Genomic DNA, 22,603 nt, shown 5'->3' with positions numbered 1-22,603 from the left:
CGTCCATCGGAGAGCGGGGCTCTATGCCCGTTTAGTATGGTCAAGCCAAGCTTATACAAATCAGATCGCCTTCCACCCAACCAATAATGGGGTGCAGAGTGCAGGCCCGGAGTGGAACTCCAAATCAGGCCGGGAGTTATACGCCCTTGGCAGGCCACACTGCACGCGCGCATAGTGCGCGCCAGAATTTTGGGGGCCCTTGGGGGACATTTTGGGGGCCTTTGCAGCAATTTCACATGAGAAATGTACCATCTGATGTTATTTATATTATTAACTTAAAAAAACTTTTTTTGGGTGGTCCGCAAAGAGGTGGTCCGGACCGCGGTCCGCCAGTTGAGTACCCCTGCCTTAGAGGATGATGAGGACATGTTTAGACGGAGGAGAATGCTATATGTACAAGCCAACATGTTGGTCCGTAAATTTCACCATTTAGAGCTTATTGCACCCCTCTCTATACAGCTCCATTGTGGGTGAAGTATAAGAAGGAGAGCTTACGCAAGCTGCAAGTAGCCTATAATGACTGTCTTCGAATCCTGTTAAAAAACCCAGGAGCACTAGAGCCAGTGGGCTTTTCTGTTCATTGGGTCTCACTACATTCATGGCTCTGTTGAGGAACCTGACATTTAAATTCATGAGCAGGCTGGATCGCTCACTGAATGGACTCATTGGACAGATAACAGACCCAGGCCGTAGTTCTGTAAGGTACACTTCTACCATCAGAGGACACTGGCATGAGTGCCTCACCTAGAGTAGTACCCTGTGGGGCTGGGTAAATGTACTGTATTTAATTATGTTTTATTCTCGTATATGTGATGTACCGTCTTATACCTTGTGGGCCACGTGCCTGTAATAAAGTTTATATAATCGTCCATCTGCAATGATGGTGAATAATTAATGCGTTGTATCATACTGCCGTTCCACCTTCACTTTTATTTATATCACCACCCCAGTATAATTACTTTAATTGTATTTGTATAATTGTTATCTTGTTGTGTAGTATTATATTATGTTAGCACAGTGGTTCTCAAGCCGTTCTGCATCAGGGGCCAATTGAAAAAGTGTTCAAATAAACCCTTCTTGATTGTTGAACACTGAGGATTTGAAAGTCACCTTGACGTGCATGTGTGCATGTGTGCGTGTGTGCGTGTGTGCGTCCGTGCATGAGTTGAGCCATGAGTCACAGTCGAGGCCATGAACCTCCTGCATAATTACAGCCCAGAAAGAGAAGCAAAGTGTTAACGTATAGAGCTGTTGGCAAAGTGTGCGCACGTGCATGCACACATGCGTTCAATGGGAGGTGAAGGATGCCTCTGGCGTGTGTGTGTGTGTGTGTGTGTGTGTGTGTGCACGCGCCTGTGCCTGTGAGCACAAGGGGATGAGAAGGACGCCTAAGGCAAGTGAATGTGTGTATTTACATCTGTATACTGCATGTAAAAGACACATGAGGGAATTGCTAACCAGGGACAGCCCTGAATTAACCCTTCACCTTGCCTCAAGGCAAGCACACACACACGTGCGTGCCCGTATACATGCAGTACACACAGCTAACCTGCTCTTTTATTGCCTATAGGTTGGAGAGCTCACCCACTTATTACAAGACTAAGGCCCTCATTTATCAATCGAGTGTAAAATCTGCCACAGATTCGAGTGCAGGTTTCGTAGTACACCCACGTCGCCACGGCATTTATAAAGTGATCGCAAACAGCTGATCCTTCCTTAATTTTGTTCTCACGTTAATAAATGTCACGGCTGAATTTGATCTAGCACGCCCTAAGAAATCAAGCCTCGCCCTCGTTTTTGCGACCTGAACCACTGCTATACGATCTGGAAACCATGGTTACCGTGCCTTTCTGCCCGCCTCACCCCCCTCTCTGCTCTCTCATACACACACACACACACACACACACAGACGCACACACGCTGCACGCACATGCAACTTGCAAGCCCAACTAACTGGTGTGTTGTTAAATAAATAAACAACGAACACCTGCATGAATTAAATAAAGTTGTAGGCCTACCCTGTCTCTGTCTGTTTCCCTCTCACCTCGCTTGCCTTGCTGTCATGCACGCACGCACCTACATGACACATTAAATAAAGCTGTCTGTTTCTCTTCTCGCTTCGCTTCCCTTGCTGCCCGCCTCACCCCCCGCACGCACGCACGCACGCACGCACATGTCGCTATTTGCAACTTTCACTGTGTGTTGTTAGTTGTATATTAAATTATTAAAGCATTTTTAATTTAATATACAACAAGATATATTAGTGAACGAAAACCTGAACCTGTGAACCATAATTAAATAACAAATAGGCACACACACACGCTGCTGTTTTGCAGGTGCTCCTCCTGTCCTGTCTGTCTGTCTGTCTGTCTCTCTCTATCACAGTGGTCCGTCCGTGACCAACTGACCATGCACGTTCCGACGTTCGACACAGGGCTCCAGACTAACTTTTTTCACCAACGTCCCGGAACCGTCCCAAAATACAATTTGAACCGTCCCAAAGTGAATGTATACCGTCCCGGGAAAAAAAGTTAAAAAAGGACCACTCAGATTGCGAAATGAATAACTGTATTCCTATTGCATAATAGAAATACAATACATGCAGTACATTATTTGTTTGGCTTCATGTTTCTTCAGTAGATAGAGAAAATACACTGATTTAGTCAAAATGCTCCCAGATGAAAAATAGGGCTGGGTTAAAAATGTTAATCGAATTAGAGGCTTTGTAATTAATTAATCTAAATTAATCACATTTTAACCGCATATCAATATTCAACCTGAGAACAGTGATATTTATTTTCAAATGGATTTTGTTATTTTGGTGAATCAATGAATAGTGACTACAGTAGCTATACAACTTTGGTGGTAGGCTGCTTGATCAAGACCAAAAACGTGCAGTAATGCAGGTAGTCTATGAATACTCAAATGATTTACATGGGTGGCATGAGAAAACAAATTAAAAAAACTTTTTTAGGGGGAACACTAAAGATGAAGAAATAAAATCAATAAAAACTGTGGAATGAGAGCGTTTTGAGGAGTGCATTCTACAGTGTTGGGGCAGCAATTCCAGAACAATTTACAATTTACAATTTAGGCATTTAGCAGACGCTCTTAATCCAGAGCGACTTACATTTAAGCAAGAACAAAAGCATGGGAATACATCACATAAAAGCATTCATCAATATCATGAAACATGCGTAAGCTAAGAAAGTAACAGTGGAATATCTATATAATGAAACTATACATACACTATACATATAAACTATACATATTTACTACTATGCTATACATATGTACTATGGCGTGCTATGACTATATACAATACAATTATAGTGCTGTCTACATAACATGCTATAAGTCTGTGTCAAATGCTATCTAAGCCAACAGAAATGCTATCTAAGGGGATAGGACAATCTGTTGCTTCAGAGGATACCAACATATTATTCAATTTGCCGTAACCATTTAATCTGGTCAGCTGTGGGTTGGACCGACGTGGGTCCAACTCCTACTTGGATTTGACTTGGACTAACATTAGCCCCATATGGAACCCGTTATAATGTGCCCTCTCCCTACGCTCATCGGAGCTACAGAATGAGCGTAGGGAGAGGGCACATATGGGGCTACTAGCAAGCCTAGCATGGAAGCTAACGTTGGTGTAGTGTAGCGGTAGCCCCGTGTCCATATGGAACTTTTCCCTCCGCTATAGAACACAAGACACGACCATGGTTTTATCCACGCTTGTCCAACCGATAGTTTTTCAATGTAAATGTCCCATCCACGGGGCAGAAGTAATATAAGCGGCTTATTGATTCCTTTGGATGAATGGTGGTGTGTTCATGTTGTCAACTTGTCTGACTGACGGCACTGCAGATAGTGCAAAAAGTGTCAGCAGCGCTGATAGTCTCATGCTGCTCAGCGCTGCACGCGATATACGCATTTTCAATGCAAAAACTCCTCTCGTCCCGAAACCGGCCCGAATGAGATACATTTACGTCCCAAATAGATATTTTATAGTCCCCGGGACGTCGGGACGCTGTTAATCTCGAGCCTTGGTTCGACAGTCTATTTAGATTGCCTCGCAGTCGTTAGTCACTGCAGTGGCCGGGCTGTCAACTGTCATTATATGAATGTGCAGCCAAAACCATAGACTCATGTGGCTGGTGCATGGGCTGGCTGGGTAATATACCTATATCTCCGATGCAGTTCCCACTTGCGCTGGGAGCCTGGCACGGTACATTTGGCATTCGAGCGACGGGTTTATTATATTGCACATACCGTAAGAAAGACATCGGCCTTCATGCTGTAGATTAGGCTACAGTAGGCTATACCTGCACGTTGGGACTCTCCGCAGCTGAGCTGCAGCACTGCTGCACTATACTCTCCAACGTCCCGTCATGGAAATATTTCAGCACAGACAGCCCAAATCCTCGCATGTATGCGGTGTGCGCTCATGCAAAACACTGTTTAAATGGCTTAAGCATCTCTTGCAACATTGTTTTTAATTGCGCGATTTTATCTCCTACTAATTTCGTATGACACATGTATTCCTTAACATTTTTATTTATTTATTTTTTACATGAAGCCCATATACATTATACATACCTTTTATATAAACATTTTAGGAGTGAATACATATATGTTTTGATGCCTGTGACAGCCTCTCAGCAGTTCAGACAAGGCTGCTCCGCTTGTGTAAGACAGAAAAACAGCGTACGGCAGCTGCCGAGTAGACGTGGGTTTTGATCGTTGTCACGTTCAATTTCAAGCTTTGCCGGAAATGTTAAATGCCGAAAATGTCGGTAATTTCGGCGTGCGCCCATATTTTGGCGTACGCACGGTTGATAAATGAGGGCCTAAGAGTTTGAGAGATTTCCACGAAACACTGCATCTCTCCATTTCCCCTCTACCCCTCTGTCTTTCTTCCTGTGTGTGTGTGTGTGTGTGTGTGTGTGTGTGTGTGTGTGTGTGTGTGTGTGTGTGTGTGTGTGTGTGTGTGTGTGTGTGTGTGTGTGTGTGAATAATTACCAGTGTGAACTGTGAAGAGGCTAAATGGCTTACACTCAAACTCAGCATCACACCCCCAGGGCCTGCACAAACTCACGCACGCACACGGGTCAGGAGTCAGAATCACAGCCAACCATGTTGTCATTCTCCAAAGAACAGCACACGCGAGGACAGCAGCCACAACAAATGCATTGTTAGCGGAAAATGAGGAGGAATATGCACATGAATTATAATAATACAGTACATAAACAGTAGTGTTTAGAATATAAAAATAACAGCGAGGCAGCAACCCCTTAAGATATCTGAATTGTGTTCTCTTCTCTGATAGTTTAGATTTTCTGCTGTGCACCCGCACAACATCTTGGTTTTGTAAGTTGTTTGTTTTGTCTCTTCCTGGTCAAAACATTTTCATGTGAAGATAAGATTTGTAGATCAACAGTTTATTGATTGATTGATTGATTGTGTTGCCCAACCAATCTTCTGGTCATAGTGTCCAAAACTTTTCAGGATTCAAATTCAGAAACACAAAAAATATCATATCTACAGTACAAGCTTGTGCTTGTAGATTGGCTACTTTTAATACTTTTGTGTGAGTGGGGCAGTATTTCGCTGTCGCCTCACAGCTAGAAGGTCCTAGGTTCAATTCCCGCTGGGGACACTGTGGGTGCTGTGGGCATGTTCTCTCCGTGTCCCCTGGGGTAGGTACCCTCACAAAAACATGCAGTAATCCTTGTCTCTAAACTGCCTCCCCCTGGCCAGCCCCGCCTGATGGAGGGGAAGGGAACTGGTTGGAATAACGTGCTCCTTCCATGCGCTACGTCCGGCCAGGGACCCCCCCCCTGTCATGTGAAAAGAATCAGCTTGGACTCCTCATGCATAGAAGGAAGCATGAAGTCAGCCCACTGCCCCACCCAGGATTACATTGACACTGGGTGAAAAAATGGGTTGCAAAATCGTGGGATAAAAAATAAGTGGGGCAGTATTTATGAAAGAAGTTAGAATATGGAGGTTTCTGCCCGACAGAGACAAATGAGTCACTATGTATTTTATTTTGGGGTGTTGAGCTGAAAGCTTTTGGAAACCCCGCTGTAGATCATACAGTGCTTTTGGCCTGGGTTGACTCTGGGAGTGTATACAAATAGAACCAAATCCATTTGGACATTAATTTTATTAACACATACTTAGTCTCGGCTGAGCAGAGAAAGCTACCATAATTTTAGTTATTAATGAACGTTGATGTACTGTAGGGACTATATCGGGAGTGCTCATTAAATTCTGAAAGTGTAAATTTATTTTCTGAATGTGAGAACAACTGCCAACAATTCTGACCATTTAAACATTTTGTTTTTCAAGTGCATTTGGGCAAGGTGATTACAGAACTTGGGATCATGGGATTATGGGTTTCAGTACTGCTCACTTGGCAAGCTATCTTTTTTCTCGGCTTAGTTAACACATTTGCTTTGTGCTGTTGTCCAACTGTTATTTTTGTTTATCCCACTTATCTTGCCATACAGGCCCAACAGTAATGCTATTATTATTATTATTGCGACTGGAGGTCGCAAATAACACTTAACTATGAAACTAGTTTGTCCCGACACCAGCGGCGCCGTCGTCTGGCCAGGGAACACCAGAGGCGCCGCCGTCTGGCCAGGGAACACCAGAGGCGCTGCCGTCGAAGACTAGCAATTCCTTTTATGCCCATATATGGAGATGAATATGAATATTAAGCCCATATATTGGAATGCCAATATATGATAATATTGTGACAGTCTCATGATAACCAGTGTGCTTGCCGCAAAGGTCACAGTTAACTATGGAATCATACATTTCCCGTCAGTCAGTCAGTGTATCATTAAAAAAACCATGGGGAAAGCCCCATATATGGAGCCCAGGTCTCGTGACATCGCACACTTACAGCGCTAGCATTTATTGACAAATTATGATATAATTCACGCCAGCATTTTTCCCATTTTTTCTCTTATTTTGAAAAGCCACATTTCCAGACTTCCAGAACTGATCATAAAATAGGAAGTTGGACGATGCGTGTTTAGGTCCTGTGTTCCAAACGGAGCTAAGCGAGTGCACTGAGGGCACAGCGTCGGCTCCCTGCCGTGGAATACAACTTGTTTTGACCAAAAATGCCATCTGGGACAAGGAAGGAATAGGAGATACAGCGGCTGTGACGGCAAGCAGTTTTATCTATCGAGCACTGATCCATTTCCGCTTGCCGGAGCGGACTGCCGTAGCGGTCGTTGCTTAAAGTCCCTATTAACTCTACAGCTGTACCTTGTAAATTAATCTGTGGATCACAACACACAAAAAATTCTAGAAAAAAAAAATCAAACACCTTCCACATGACCAGCTGTTGGGGCTAGCACTTAGAGAGACTGCACATGTTGGGGAGGGGGGTTGGGAATTGGCCAAACGACTAAATTGTGAGAAATGGGTAAAAAAGAGGAAAGAAAGAAAAAGTCTGAAGAAAAAAAGTAAAAAAATACAAAATTAAAAGACCATGACATATAAGCAAGTTTTCCGAAGTGATTTCAAAGATGACAGACTTTACAAGCCTCAGATCCTCAGGCAAAGCTTTGGTGCCCGGGCTTACAAAAGTCTGCTCGGCCCAGGTAATGAGGTGAGTTTAATGAAGCCAGTTTTAGGAACAACTATAAGGTACCTGAGGATATAAGGTTGAGTTGAGGCTCATCCGAGACCAGCGTCTATAAAATGTAACTATAGCAGCGTGTCCGTGTAAGTCTTTAAAAGTCATCGGTATAAAAACCTTTAAATCAATTCTGAAACTCACAGGCCCTTTAAAGTGAAACGACGGTATACCTGTAGTCTCATATAGCGATGATGAAATAAAAGCATGAATGACCTTTTTCAAGGTCTGCAAATTATACGGATAACTTAATTTTGATACATAAATAGTTTAGCTGCATTTCACTTGACCTGCATCTCACTGTGTACTTTGCTGAGCAGAGGAACAGGGCCATGGGCAGGTACCCACATCCAACTGTTGAGGGAATAGATGAACACATTTCTTATGCCACTGCAGTACACACACATGCACGGACACGCACACACGCACGCGCGCGCGCGCACACACACACACACACACACACGCGCGCACAAGCCCAGTGTGTGCACGCAATCCACGCACACACGCACGCTTTTTGAAAATGTCCGTTTCTTTGGTGAGCGCTAATCCACTGCCTCTGTCAGCCGTGCTCTCATCTCTGCTTCAAAGCTCCTTACACAAGCCCGCGCACGCACGCGTACACGTGTTCTGCATGCACACCTAGACACACAGATGTAGCGGAGGGTCTCACATTAGTTTGACAAATCCTTGACGAGCCCAAAGACATGAACAAAATAATCTCAGCTGATGTACGCTCTCTCTCACTCTTTCTTGCACACTCTTGCACACACACACACACACACACACACACACGTGTGCACACACACACCCACGCACACAGCTACTTAATAAGCAGCCTAATAATCCACAAATTAGAAAGCTCTTGCAGGAGGACAATCTCACACACACACGCACGCACGCACAGATACACTACTTATTTTAAGACACTTTATATTTCTAAACTTGCAATGCCTCAGAGGTAGTCCTCTACTCCTCTTTGTATTAGTGTTGACACTAACAAGTCTTTGGGCTTTGATGTCAGCAGAGTATGCATTGCTTCACACAGTACGCTGCACGACAGGCAGTGACAGTAGCTTACTGGCTTTGTATGCTATCATGCTGTATTATGTCCTCTTATTGCACTCGGTTGTAGATCAGAGAACGCGAAGCACTAACATTTGGGGATTTTTCTGTGTGTGTGTGTGTGTGTGTGTGTCCATCACACACACACATAAGTCCATCTTATCCGCATTTGCGAAAGCATACCAACAGCTTGGTCTGGCCATTAACATAAAAAAGACCCAAATACTCCACCAACAACCACCAAACAGCAGTACACCAGTCCTACCCCCCAACATCTCCATCGACAACATCACACTGGAAAATGTGGACCACTTCCCATACCTCGGCAGCCTCCTATCCTCAAATGCTGTCATCGATGATGAAATACACCATCGCCTCAGTTGTGCCAGTGGCTCCTTCTCAAGGCTAAGAAAGAGAGTCTTTGAGAACCGCGACCTCCAACCAATGACCAAAATCTTGGTATATAAAGCTGTGGTGCTCCCCACCCTTCTGTATGGGTCAGAAGCCTGGACCACATACAGCAGGCACATAAAGGCACTTGAGACGTACCATCAGAGGTGTCTCCGGAAAATCCTCAGGATTAGCTGGGAGGATTGGCACACCAACACCAGCGTCCTGGAGGAGGCAAACACTCTCACCATCACTGCCACCATTGCCCAAAACCAGCTCAGATGGACTGGCCATATTGTCCGCATGCCTGACTCTCGCCTCCCAAAACAAGTCCTGTACTCCCAGCTTGTTAAAGGGAAACGGGCCCCGGGAGGTCAAAAGAAGAGGTTTAAGGACAATATTAAAACAAACCTCAAGAACTTCCACATCGACCTCAAAGCTTGGGAAGACAAGGCAACAGACAGGACGACCTGGAGAAACCTTGTCCGTGAGGGTGCTGCAAGATATGATGACGTCCTCCGCCATGCTGCACAGGACAAGCGCAGACTCATGAAGGAGAGAGCATCCAATAAACCATCCAATAAACCAGTCCAACCCAAACCCACCACTACATTCACCTGTCCACACTGCACCAGAGTAATCAGGTCCAGAATCGGCCTCCATCGCCACCTGACGACCCACAAGGACCAATAAGGAGGACAGTCATACTCGGATACGAGTGACCGCCGATGATGATGATGATGATGGTGTGTGTGTGTGTGTGTGTGTGTGTGTGTGTGTGTGTGTGTGTGTGATAGTTACCTGTAGAGGTTCCTCATAGGGACAAACAGCCCTAGGTATAGTCAGTATTCATTTTTGTTTCTATTACTGTCATATATAGTATTTTGAGGGCCATGCATACTTTCATTTTGCTTCGTGTATAGTCCTAGCTGTATACAGTGACAGATAAAACCTTCTTCTTTATAGACATTCACCAGTCCTATGGTACAAAAATGTCGAGGGGGCACTGGGAAATATATGCCTGTGTATATATTTTTTTTAAATTTTTGCCAGAACAGAACATTAATATGCCCCCCCATGCACCTTGGGTGGCTGGTGGTTCAGTCACTTCAGACCATATGCTGCTTGTGGACACGACAGCCTGCTTTCCAATCCAACCCCTACGGTATGTTTCTTTGCATGTCTCTCCTCTGTCGCTGCTCCTTGGTTTCCTTTCCTTTCTACACTGACCTATTGTATCTGGAATGAAGTATAAAATGCCAAGGATAAATATTTGGAGTCGTATTTTAATTTAACCCTCCGGGTGCTTCAGAAAAGTCACAACTACAGATCAAAAGACACGTGGAAGTTCTGGAAAACATTGAGTGTCGGCAATATTCGTATGGCCGTGGCTCTGCAAGAGGCTATAGTCGTCTGTAAGAGAGATGTTCTGTATGTGTCTTTTTGTCTGTGTAGCTGGCTTATGTATTCAGAGAAGTTTATGTATGTATGTTTATGTATTCAGAGAAGTTCAGAGAAGTACTGTCTGTACTGCTTTTGCTGCAAGCTGTTCTCACAGAAACACTCCAGTGCAGGAATGCCTGGAATAATGACTCAAAATGAACAAGACGAGTCCAGAACATCCTACAGTACGCATGGACCTTATTATTTTTAATTGCTTTTGTTATTTTAGTTATGTTATCTGAGATTGCTGTTGGCTGTAAGTAATAGCAGAACTTTGTTGTAAATAAGACATTGTGGTTTATTGTTCTGTTCTTGTGTGTAAATGTGTGTGTATGATGGCATTTGATGACAGGTTATGCAGCATTAACCACTTGAACCCTAGCATCTCTATTCTGAGGCAAACATTCAGAGAAAATAGCCAATCTACAAGCCCAATTAGTCGCTCTGTGCCGCATTGTTGGCTTGTTGATCTGCTTTTTTTGGCCTAGTATAGCGCCCTGGGGGACTCCAGTTAATAATTATTGTAATTATTGAATCCATTAAATGAATGTGCCCAGCGATTTATAGCAGCGGAGCACTTTTACCGACAGATGGGATGTTATCCTGGATGTGGGTGTAGCGGCTAAATGTAGCCAAAACACTCCGTCTTGGTTTGTGTTAGATATAAAAGCATGTAGCCAAAACACTCCATCTTGGTTTGTGTTAGATATAAAAGCATGTAGCCAAAACACTCCATCTTGATTTGTGTTAGATATAAAAGCATGTAGTCAAAACACACGCGGGAGGATCGACAACCAATGGAGGTATGATTACTTCTAACGCGACAAGCGACAGGACCGCGATGGGCAGTAAAAGAAAAGCGGATGTATTTGTTCGTTGAACCGGAAGTGCTATCTCCAGATTCACTCTATTTGGTCAAAATCGGCATAATGGTGAAGTTACCGCCACCATCAGGACTGGGTATAACACTATAGGATCGCCGTGTCAGAATGAGATATGTGTATATCACAGATTTTTCTATTGGCATTACAATTATGAATTAAAAATATGAATAGAGCTGGCAGAAGGCACTGAAAAGCTGCTATTGGGCTGGCAGTTCAGTTCAGTTCAGTTCAGTTCAGTTCAGTTCATTCAGTCCGAGGGTTAATAGGACGGAGACCTCCGTTTTGGCCGGGCCAGAGTATAGGGTTTATTAATGGGATGATGCTCTTGCCTAGGGCTAATAAAGGCTAAGGCCGGCCCCTTGAGAGAGAGACAAACACACACACACGCACGCACATGCACACGCAGTGTGTAGTCTCACATAGTTTCATGTGAAAATGATCGGATGGAAGGCAGAAAAGAACAGAGTGTGTTTGATGGGGTGGAACCTTCGGCCGTGTACCCCGTTTCTCTGAGGATCTATAATGGCAGCGTGCAGCAGAGCTTGCAGCTTTCTTCATCAACAACTCTCCACACAACCCCCCCACACTGTGTCATTTTGGCCCACACTGAAATGGCACGGCTTTCCACCATAATTCCCTTTATGTCCTAGTAAATGTCACTGTAAATGACATGTTGCCCTGTCCCCAAAGCAGCCACTATACACTTGCAATGTAACTCTTCCTCTGATGACGTGAAATCATGTTGCAGTGTCCCCAAAGATCCAGGCAGTGTTTAAAATAGTAGTTCAGCCATAAAATGACTTATTTTCTATTTTCCACTCAGGAGAGTAAACCCACAGGATAGTTACAGGACAAGCAAGTGGATGACTTTGGAAGTGAGGACACAAAGACACGAGCAGACCAAATTGGAACTGAGACCGTATAATGCATAAGCTGATAAATGGATGCCCTCACCTGATTGGCTTAATATAAACCTTAATATATAAACCCACCTTATGTATATGTTTTGCATTCATAATCTAAATCTGCAAAGTAACTCGTAACTAAAGCTCTCAAATAATTGTAGTAGCGTGAAAACAATTTAGTAAATGTACTTGGTTACTTTTACACCACTGCAAAGACGTCGGTACACACCGTTACATTTAGTGTAGACAATTTCCACATATCTGCTCTTCCCTTGATGACATTGCGGTGAACAAGCCAAAGACATTGCCCCCGGAATAACTTCGGAGTGCTTCCACTAAGCCCGTCTGAAAAGATGACCTCTTCTATCTATTCCATGACCTGTCAGCCCAACTCCTAAATCCCCCGTGCGCCGGTACTCCTCATTCAATCTAACCAGGCCTTCACCTGCCCCAGACGGCCTGTCAGTCTATCTCCTCCATTCTAAGCTCTCAGCTCTTTGACTGCTACTCCAAAAACTGATTTATACTATGCAGTACGGCAGTGATCCGCTATTTTCGGCACACAACATCACGTGTTGTATTTCTCATTGCCTCGCACCTTTTTTCCATTTTCTCTGTCTCCTCGATCTGTCTCTTTGTCCGATCTTTCTTAGCATCTCACTCTCTCGCTCTGTCTTCTTCTCTCTTGATCGCTCACACCTGTCCTCCCCTAACGATTCCCCTTGTATGTCGCCTTTATCCTATTTTTATCGCCGTCTCCTTGTCTCTCTGCCACACCTCCCTTTCACTGCACATAACAGTACATGCATGAGCAGCATGACACACATAAAACCCCTTGATTCTAAGTGATTTACAATTTAGGCATTTAGCAGACACTCGTGTGCGACTTACTGTACAAGAAGCAAGGTAAAAATACTGTGCATACATCCAATGCAGAGAGATAGTGTAGCCGTGCCTCAGTAAACTATAGGATCACACGTAAACCAAGGACCTATAGCATTAGTCTAAATAATATACTATCAAAAATAATAATAATCTGTACATTTGATACTGTACAGTATGGAGGAATGACATACCAAATCTAGATCCAGATTGGAGCTGGGATACAGTGTGGTCTAATGTTGTGCTGTCTTCTAGGAATCCTGATCATCAACAAATTCATCTAAATTTTGTTCACTTTATTTCATTCATGATGTTAAACATGTTCTATTGTGATTTTGTCTAAAATAAAAAACATTTGATAACAAAAAAATAATCTGTACATTTAAACTATATAGGAGTTTTGAAATGTCTTCTATGTTGTTTTGATAGTAACAATGAATACAGAGGCAGACAGGGAAGGCATGATTGAAGAGAGAAGAGATGGCATGTGGCATGTGGCCCCAGGTCGAGTTTCAGACCAGCTGCGGCAAACTGTGGCCCCTTTTCCACCGGTTGGTTCCCAACGGGAACCGGTTCAGTTCTTTTTGGTTCTTAGTCCATGAGCCAGAGCTCCAATTGGAATGTTAATTATGAATTGAGTGTGCAAAACCATACATATATTAGATTGTTATCACCATGAAACTTCCCCAATTGAGTACTTACACTAAGACAATGATTTATTGTATTACAAATTTGTAATAATAATAATAATAATTTGTATTGATCCTATAAACAATTTAATATAGGTCTAGTTTTTCCCACCAATTTTGGAGCTCTGGCTCATGAACCAAAAATAAGTGAACCGGTTCCCATTGGGAACCAACCGGTGGAAAGGGGAGTCATTGTGTGTTGATATGGTGTGAGCTCTACCTGGAGCGCTATCGGTGCACTCCTTTAAGCTTCTTTGTTCTGTTTACTTGCATTTCTGTTGTTGTTTTTTCTCTCTCCGTCCTCACTTCTGCCACCACTCAGTCTGAGAGACAGTTGACTTATTTTTGCAGAAGATTGGTTCGTGCGTGCGTGCGTGCTTGTGTGCGCATCCCCGTACAAGTCAAGTTCTATTTTCGATAGCTGCAGACATTTTCAGCTGAACACCCTTAACTCTAAAAAAGGAACCAGAAGAATCCCAAACACAGCCTTGGGCATGTTTTGTCTCGCAAATATTCCCTTCCTGACACACTTCATTTCCATTACATTGCTGCAAACCCTAAAGCATGCACGTGCATAGTGTATGTGCATGCACGGTGCACGCATGCACGCACACACTCACTCACACACGTTTGCATTAGTATAGTTGTGAGGACAATATTTTATGACTCACATTTTATGAACACATTTTATTTTTCAACTTTTTGGCAATTTTAAAAGACAATTCTAAAGACAAAATGAATTGAGCTACAAGCTCACAACGAGTCACAAGTACAACGCTTAACCTAACCCCAACCTGAATCTTTTCATCATTGTAAGTCTAACTCCTCAAATCATTTTTAACCATAAAAAGATCCATCTCTTGTGAGGACCAGGAAAGTTGTCCACAATATATTTTCTCAAATTCTACTAAACTTCATGAGTGTAGTATTACAAGTGCATGCACGCACACACGCACTGGAAACTGCCTGCAACCACTGTCACAGCATATCTCACGGTGGATGCATTAAATGTAAATGTAAATGTTTTCTATCATTAGCCCCCCTGCATGTCAATATGGATGTCCCTCACCATGAGGTTTGAGGTCTGATCTTAGAGATGTGATGATACAAGCACTTGTTATGCACCTCCTGTGGCTGTATGTGTATTTAAATCACTGTCTGCACTCTACTTGTTATGTACATTTCACTATACTGGATGTGCAAATGTGACTATACCTACCTAGAACATAGCTTTGCAATGTGAGGCCATTAAGGAGTGCAAGTGGTTGTTGTGAGCCATACAGTATGAGGAGGTCCTTGGCAAGGAAAAGTTTGGTAAACTCTGATCTAGTATTCTCGATGTACGTCTGTCCTCTGTATGCCATTACATCCGGAACAAATTCACTTTACAACACCTGCCATTTTCTTCTCATCTCCCATGATCGGGTGATAACATTTGCAGTAAAATAATGTGAAATGGATATCATGCAGTACTCTCTGTGGAGCCGTGGGAGAAGTCTGTTACTTTTATAGGGCAGCGTCTCACTTCATTTCCCCCAGACAGTAAAAACTGTCCATAGATAGATACAGTAGAGGTGGTTTTCATGGCTAATCAACTCTCTTATGAAATACATTATTACACTGTGGTGATCAATTAGGTGTTCATTCATCCATCCAGCCATCCTTTCATCCATATACATTCATGTGTCCGTACGTACGTACATACATACGTACGTACGTACATACGCGGTCTAGCTTAAACTTGGACTCAGGGGGGTGGACGCCTCTGCCTTGCATACTGTAGTCCCCGGTGAATAGGCAGTTGGCCCTTCACTGGTAACCCTATTTTGGACTCATTTTAAATATATGAAGATATTGCGGGCAGGGATTTTTACCAAAAAGGCCCCCCCCTTTTAAAATACATACACACATACATACCTACATACATACATGTCAGACGTTTTAGCAGTTTTTAAGGACCCACTTTTAGGCCAGTGCACCAGAGCAAATTCTTGCCTTTTTTTAAACCCTACCCATTCTAACCAAATACATACATACATACATACGCATGCACGCACACACGCACGCATGCACGCACATACTGTCCTGGGTTGTTCAGCTTACTTGTTCTGGTGCTTGGAGCCCTGGAGGTGTGCATGGTACTGCTCAATGGAGTTTAGGACCACACTGCACACACTGCACGAGTAGCTACTGCGCAGCCCTGCAAACACACACACACACACACACACACACACACACAGAGAGCCCAGCAGTTATTCTAACCATGCCTTCGTTGACCGTAATAATTATGCAAAACGTCGTCATGATCATCATTATTATCATCAATGTCATCAGCAGAAACATAAAGGACCCCTCTATAGAAACGTATTTCTACATGGCACAGTGCAGAGTCGTTTCCCTAATTACAGCCTATCCGCAGGAAGATTTGATTAGACTAGTCATTAGCACTTACATTTTTAGATCTTTAGACCACTGGCTTTTACACCCTACTGTCTGTGTCTGTGTGTGTGTGTGTGTGTGTGTGTGTGTGTGTGTGTGTGTGTAGTCAGGTAGCTATGGTACTGTGTGCACCAAAGCAGATGTGATCTAATTAGAGGGTTTGCAGGTGGTCGAGATGAACACCCCAAAAATAGATGGCATGACAGATGGATGGAAACAGATAAAGAGCAGTTAGAATTGGTTTAGCTGGGGACAGGAAGGACGGGGGGGTATTTGGCGGACCGGTGGAATGGAGGGTGCGGAGGACAAAAAATAAAGCCAAAAATAAAGTAAACTGTTCCTGGAGAAATTCCATAACACTGGAGAGAGATGAGAGTAAATGGCAAATGAAAGACGGAACGTGAGGAAACAAGACAGGAATGACATGCTGTGGTACTGGAGTCGTGCTGTTCACGTTCCATGCTGTGTTTAAACGGGGGGGAAGTGTCGTAGAAGGAGCTACAACTTGCATCCTAAAGACTGTAATATGCCACTTATACGGAATGTGGAGAGTGTAAATCCCACATGCACAGATTGTGTATACAATTGTGATATATTATTGATTTAATATTTTTCCATATATGGCCCACCCCTACCGGGAACTAGAAAAACACTTCCATTTCCCTTAACTCAGTGCTTCCCAAACCTTTTCATATGAGGAACCCCCAAATTGACAGTAAGTTGCCCGCGGACCCCCATTTGAAAAGATATGCCAGGGACCCCCATAAGAGAAGATTTACGTCTCTAGCAGTGATTCTAATGCATGCATGCATGCATTAGTCTACGGACCCCCATTTAATGACATTTCTATCTCTGGGAACTCCAATTTATATTGTAAAATCAATGTTAGTTTAACAGTTACAGACCCATAAGGGTCCATTTGGTTCCAAACTATCATTTAGCTGGGGACCCGCTGGAACTCCCTCAAGGACCCCTGGTGGTACCCGGACCCGGAAACACTGCCTTAACCCATTTATACCGTAGGACGTGTGGAAACGTCATAGCTAATCCAACCGATGGATTGTGAGGACGTGTCCTAGCGCATTTTCATTGATATCAAACGAGAGAAAAATATTCAGTTTTCTTTTTCTTTTTTGGGGGGTCTGCACCACTGCACCACTCCTTGCTGTTTGCGCATGCGGGTTGCCGTTCACTTCCCTGTTTATGGCTCAGAAAGAATGCCTTGTATCTCCTAATCTAGGGAGCTCGCCGTGGTTTTGACCAGATGGATATACTAAGCTCTTCATATCTGACTTTAAAGTTGTAGTGAAATAAAAAATACGTTTTTCACACTTTTAGACCATATCCGTGGTCATCATATGGGCATACCTAACAATGGATGCCAAAATAATTGGCAAATTCTCATTTGTGTGTGTTTTTATATCAAAAGTCCATACTTTTTTTTTAAATTACTTCCTGAAAACGTGCTGCGTGATGACGTGTAGAGATACACATCAATAAAAGCCATTAAAAATGAAGCTCACCAGTTTGATTCCCATATCTACGCGTCCGTCAGAACACAGGTGCTACTGATTACAAAAATCCTCCGTCTTTAATCCTATTGAAGATGACATCCAGACAGTGTATTGATATATGATGATATAGTACTTTATTGTCAGTTCACACTGAAATTTGTCTTGCGACACAGCAGCAAGTATGCAGAACACATATACAAAACACAAAGAACAAGACAATTTACATACATAAAGACATGAGCAATATCCACCGCTTAGATTATCCTGTGGCTACTACATCTCCTGATTAAGCCTCAAGGTCGACTGGTAGACAAAGGACCTCTTTAGTCTGACCTTATTGTATGCCGGTACACCATATCTCCTTCCTGATGGTAGCAACCTATATTCTCCATACAACACATGCTTAGTATTAGAGGTGATATTCCTTGCTAACCTTAGAATGCTGTTATCATATGTGGATGTATAAAGTTTCTGAAGTTGTTGTCCAACAATCTTTGAACAAATGTTCAGTTGTTGCAGCAGTTGTGACTTTAGGGCTTCAGACAGACATCCATACCAGGTGGTACTACAGTACTGAAGAACACTCATAATAACAGAAGTGAAAAACAAAAGAAGAATCCGTCTACTAGCACCCAAGGATCTTAGACGGCGAAGGAAGTAGATTCTTTGCTTTGTTTTCTTACACACTGAATCAATCTGATCTTTCCATGACATGGTCTATTACTACTCCTAGGTATTTGTACGAACATACCTGGTTGATCGGTTCACCATGAATAGTAATGGGGGATCTGTGTATCTCTGGGGGTGTACCAAAAACAATCTCTTCTGTCTTTTTTGTGTTAATGATGAGAGCGTTGTTATCACTCCATTCAACCACCTTATTTACTCTGTGTTGGTGCAGTCCAGGATCACTGGAACTATCTAGGAGAGAGATCAAAACTGTATCATCTGAGTATTTTAGAATGTATTGGTCTGGTGTGTCAGTAGGCCTACGACATTCAGACAGGCATTCCTCAATACGACAGCTGTCAGTATAGAGGGTGAAAAGTACAGCTGAGCTCACACAACCCTGGGGAGCACCAACATTAGTAGTTAATGCTGATGAGAGGGTTGTGTTCACTTTCACCCTCTGTACTCTGTTAGTAAGAAAAGAAGCATACCAGTGAATTAAGTATGGATTCAGTTCCAACTGTACCATTTTTGACACTAGTATATCAGACTGTATTGTGTTGAAAGCTGAAGAAAAGTCTAAGAATAGCACTCTTGCATGATTCTTATTTGACTTATCTAGGTGTTTTGTAATTAAGTGGACCAGTGTCACAACCGCATCCTCTGTACTGCAACCCTTTTTGTAGGCAAACTGACTGGGGTCGAATTTGTCTTTGGTTATACTGACAAGATGTTGTAACAGTATTCTTTCAAGTGATTTCATAATCACTGAAGTGAGAGCTATGGGTCTATAATCCTTATGTTCTTTTGGACATTGGATTTTGGGTAGTGGTTTTATGTGTGAGGTTTTCCAAGACAGGGGAATTGTGTGTGTGTCTACAGAGGTTTGGAATATTGGTTGCCACACTGGAGCCAGCTCAGATGCAAAGTGTTTGAGGAGAAAAGCACTGCATTCATCTGGCCCATTAGCTTTCCTTGTGTTAGTACACTGAAACACTTTCCTTACATCCTCTTCAGTGATGGTAATTCTGTCTGAGGGGGCAGGTGTTAGCCTTGAGTATTTCAGTACACTTTGAGGAATTGTCCAATGATTCAAAACTGGCGAAAAGGGTGTTTAGGTCATTGGAAAAGACAAGTTCATTTTCGGTCACAATAGGTTTCGTTGGGGTTGACATTCCTGTCATAGATTTCATAGTATCCCATGCCTTTTTGTGATCATTGGCTTTAAACGCATCCTCCAGACGCTGTCTATGTGCCAATTTTGCCTGCCTCATTTTCGTTTTTAACTTTTTATCTGCCAATTTAAGTGCACCAAAATCTTTGTTTATGAAAGCTGTTTTCCTTTCATTTATTACATTTTGTATATCTTTTGTCACATATGATTTGTTGTTGTGTATTACTCGTTTTCAACCAAATCATCACGCTAAAATATGTATATAGGTTGAGGTTGTGTACAGGTTAGAAAAACATCCCCTGGTTTTTCTGCCATCTCTCTGTTTTTCACACTTTCACACGTAGGTGCAGGACGAGCACGTGACCATGTGTTGTGTTTTTGTGCATGTCGGTCATGCACTAAGAAGGGGTGGCGTGAGTGTGTGTGTGTGTGTGTGTGTGTGTGTGTGTGTGTGTGTGTGTGTGCGCACGTGCATGCGCGTCTACTGTATCCGTGCCCTTTTCCGCACCGTCATTACTGTCTGGTTGATTTATGAGTTGTCGGCATATTCCACCACCTTTTGATCTTTCCTGGCAGTAATTGGCAATGCATGTTGGGAGATGAAGTACTAATATAGTGTGGGAGCAGCATGAGGTCATCCACGGCAGGCTTGGAGCTGCATAATGTGACACGGTACAAATCCCCTCCCGTTGCTCCGCGGGTGATGGAGGACAAGCAGCCATTTAAAAGACAGCCGTGACTGAATTAGTGGCCTAGAGAACGGAATGCTTTAATGGTTGATATCTGCTTTTGCATGTATTAACTCGTTTTGACTTGAGTTTTCTGAAAAAGCTCTGTTTCTTTGTCAGTCGTTCTTCGATTTTTCAAACATAGCAGACCTACAAGCTCAGATCTGCTATTTTTCAATAGCTGAAGCATAACATAATGCTAACACCAAAAGGGGTTCCCGCCCAAAATGGGTTAAATGTGTGATGACTGATGCCGTATTTATTCTTGATTTATATTTGGTTCACGCGCCAAAATCAGCCAGACGATCTAATGGCCGTGCTTAGCCTTAAGTTGTACAGTATATCTTATTGTGAGGTGCACATGAGTATGAATCACGCTTAATGTATATCTGTGAGAGGCAGAGCGAGAAGGCGTCACTTCCTCTTCTGCCAAGTTTGCTATCACCTCTGCCCGTTGATCAAAGGGCTATTCATTTTAGATTTAGATTATTGAAGGGTTACTGTACTGTACTGTACTGTACTGTACTGTACCGTCTTTTTTACCCCAGCCCACATCTCTGATGAAAGACCTCTATTGTTCAACTGTACTGTATGTGACAAAGCCAGGGGAGAGAGTGTGTGTGTGTGTGTGTGTGTGTGTGTGTGTGTGTGTGTGTGTGTGTGTGTGTGTGTGCGTGCCAAAACACAGTATGAGTGCGTACAATCGCCATCTCCCTGCTTTCTGCCTGATGGATATGGAGTGCCACTGCCTACCGCTCTGCCCTGCTGAGTATGACTGATTCAAATCAAGAGAGAGAGAGTGTGTGTGTGTGTGTGTGTGTGTGTGTGTGTGTGTGTGCAACCACTGCCTCCAGCAACAGAAGCAGGACATGCACACACACACACACACACACGCGCGCACACACACACACGTGGGCACGCACGCACACTGTTTTGGTTAATCAGCTACATCCATGGGGGAGGGAATTATGCCCTAATCCATGTAAATTACATGCAGGGCACAGTGTGCATGTGAGTGACAGCCAAAGGCTTTGCAGGACTGTGAATAGACTCTTTTGCGTATGCATAATGTTCTGTACTGTACTGTACGCTACTGTACTATACTGTACTGTACCGTCTTTTTTACCCCAGCCCACATCTCTGATGAAAGACCTCTATTGCTCTACAGTACTATATGTGACAAAGCCAGGGGGGAGAGTGTGTGTGTGTGTGTGTGTGTGTGTGTGTGTGTGTGTGTGTGTGTGTGTGTGTGTGTGTGTGTGTGTGTGTGTGTGCTCGTGTATGCGTGCGTGTGTGCACGCGGGTGTGAGCTAATTTCGTCTGGCTGACGTGAGCTCACATTCTTATCACAATATTGTCTCGAGTCGATAATGACGAGCGGGAGAAGGACCCTCGTTTATTGGTCCCTGTGAGCCAGTTTAGCATAACGAAGCCTCCATGACTCAGACTGCAGGTGTGCAGGGCCACACATTTAACACCCAGCAACACAGCTCCAGCAGACACCAACCAGGTCAGAGACACAGCAGAGTTGCAGAACAAGATAAAGAGGAATCCGAAACTACTCCTAGGACTGTATGCAATGTTACCCGAGTTCCTTCTTGGGAACTGGGGGAATATAGGGAGGTAACGTGGGGACAGGTGAGTGAATGGAGAACAGTTTCCCATGGTTAGATCAGATGGGAGTTGGAAATCCAAAATGCTTGATTGTAATGTAATTCACCTGAGATAGTTCCAGTTACAATGATATGCAATCAGATTCTTTTTTTTTTAAGTGAATTACAAACTGTCTGCTCTGCTGCAACTCTATTGTGGTGCTACTATAGCTCCATCTGAAGGGAACTATTTTTGGCCAGTTTCTGAATGTCACAGTCAGAAATGTCTTTGGTAAAGATGGGGCGGTGAAATGAAGTAACGCTGTGAAACAACTCATTAAATGAGGTGACAGCCTGTACCAAATTGAACACTTACGCAAAAGCAGATCGGGAATGTGCTTTGGTGTCAAATTTGGCACATGCTGTAAAAAGAACAGATTTAAATTGGTTGTTTCACAGTGAATTTTAATTGCACCACTCTGTCTTTAGTACTAAAGACACCTTTCGAAAACCTTTACATTTTTCATATGACTTCAGGAAATGGGTCAAAAATAGGCCGCACCGCCCGC

At 43.3% G+C, this 22,603-nt stretch overlaps 1 protein-coding gene across 1 annotated transcript in view; it reads right to left on the bottom strand.

The window, feature by feature from the left end:
• The window catches only part of LOC310865572 (zinc finger matrin-type protein 4), a 97,463-nt gene that overhangs the window by 5,055 nt on the left and 69,805 nt on the right, over positions 1 to 22,603 (bottom strand). The window contains exon 6 of the mRNA XM_083774741.1: positions 16,022 to 16,118. Within this exon, the coding sequence (XP_083630867.1) occupies positions 16,022 to 16,118 (97 nt within the window). The remainder of the gene's footprint in view (positions 1 to 16,021; positions 16,119 to 22,603) is intronic.

This window comes from Protomyctophum parallelum, assembly GCF_964188405.1.
Source record: "Protomyctophum parallelum genome assembly, chromosome: 10".
NCBI classification, from domain to species: Eukaryota; Metazoa; Chordata; class Actinopteri; order Myctophiformes; family Myctophidae; genus Protomyctophum; species Protomyctophum parallelum.
This window is presented reverse-complemented; position numbering and strand designations above follow the sequence as displayed.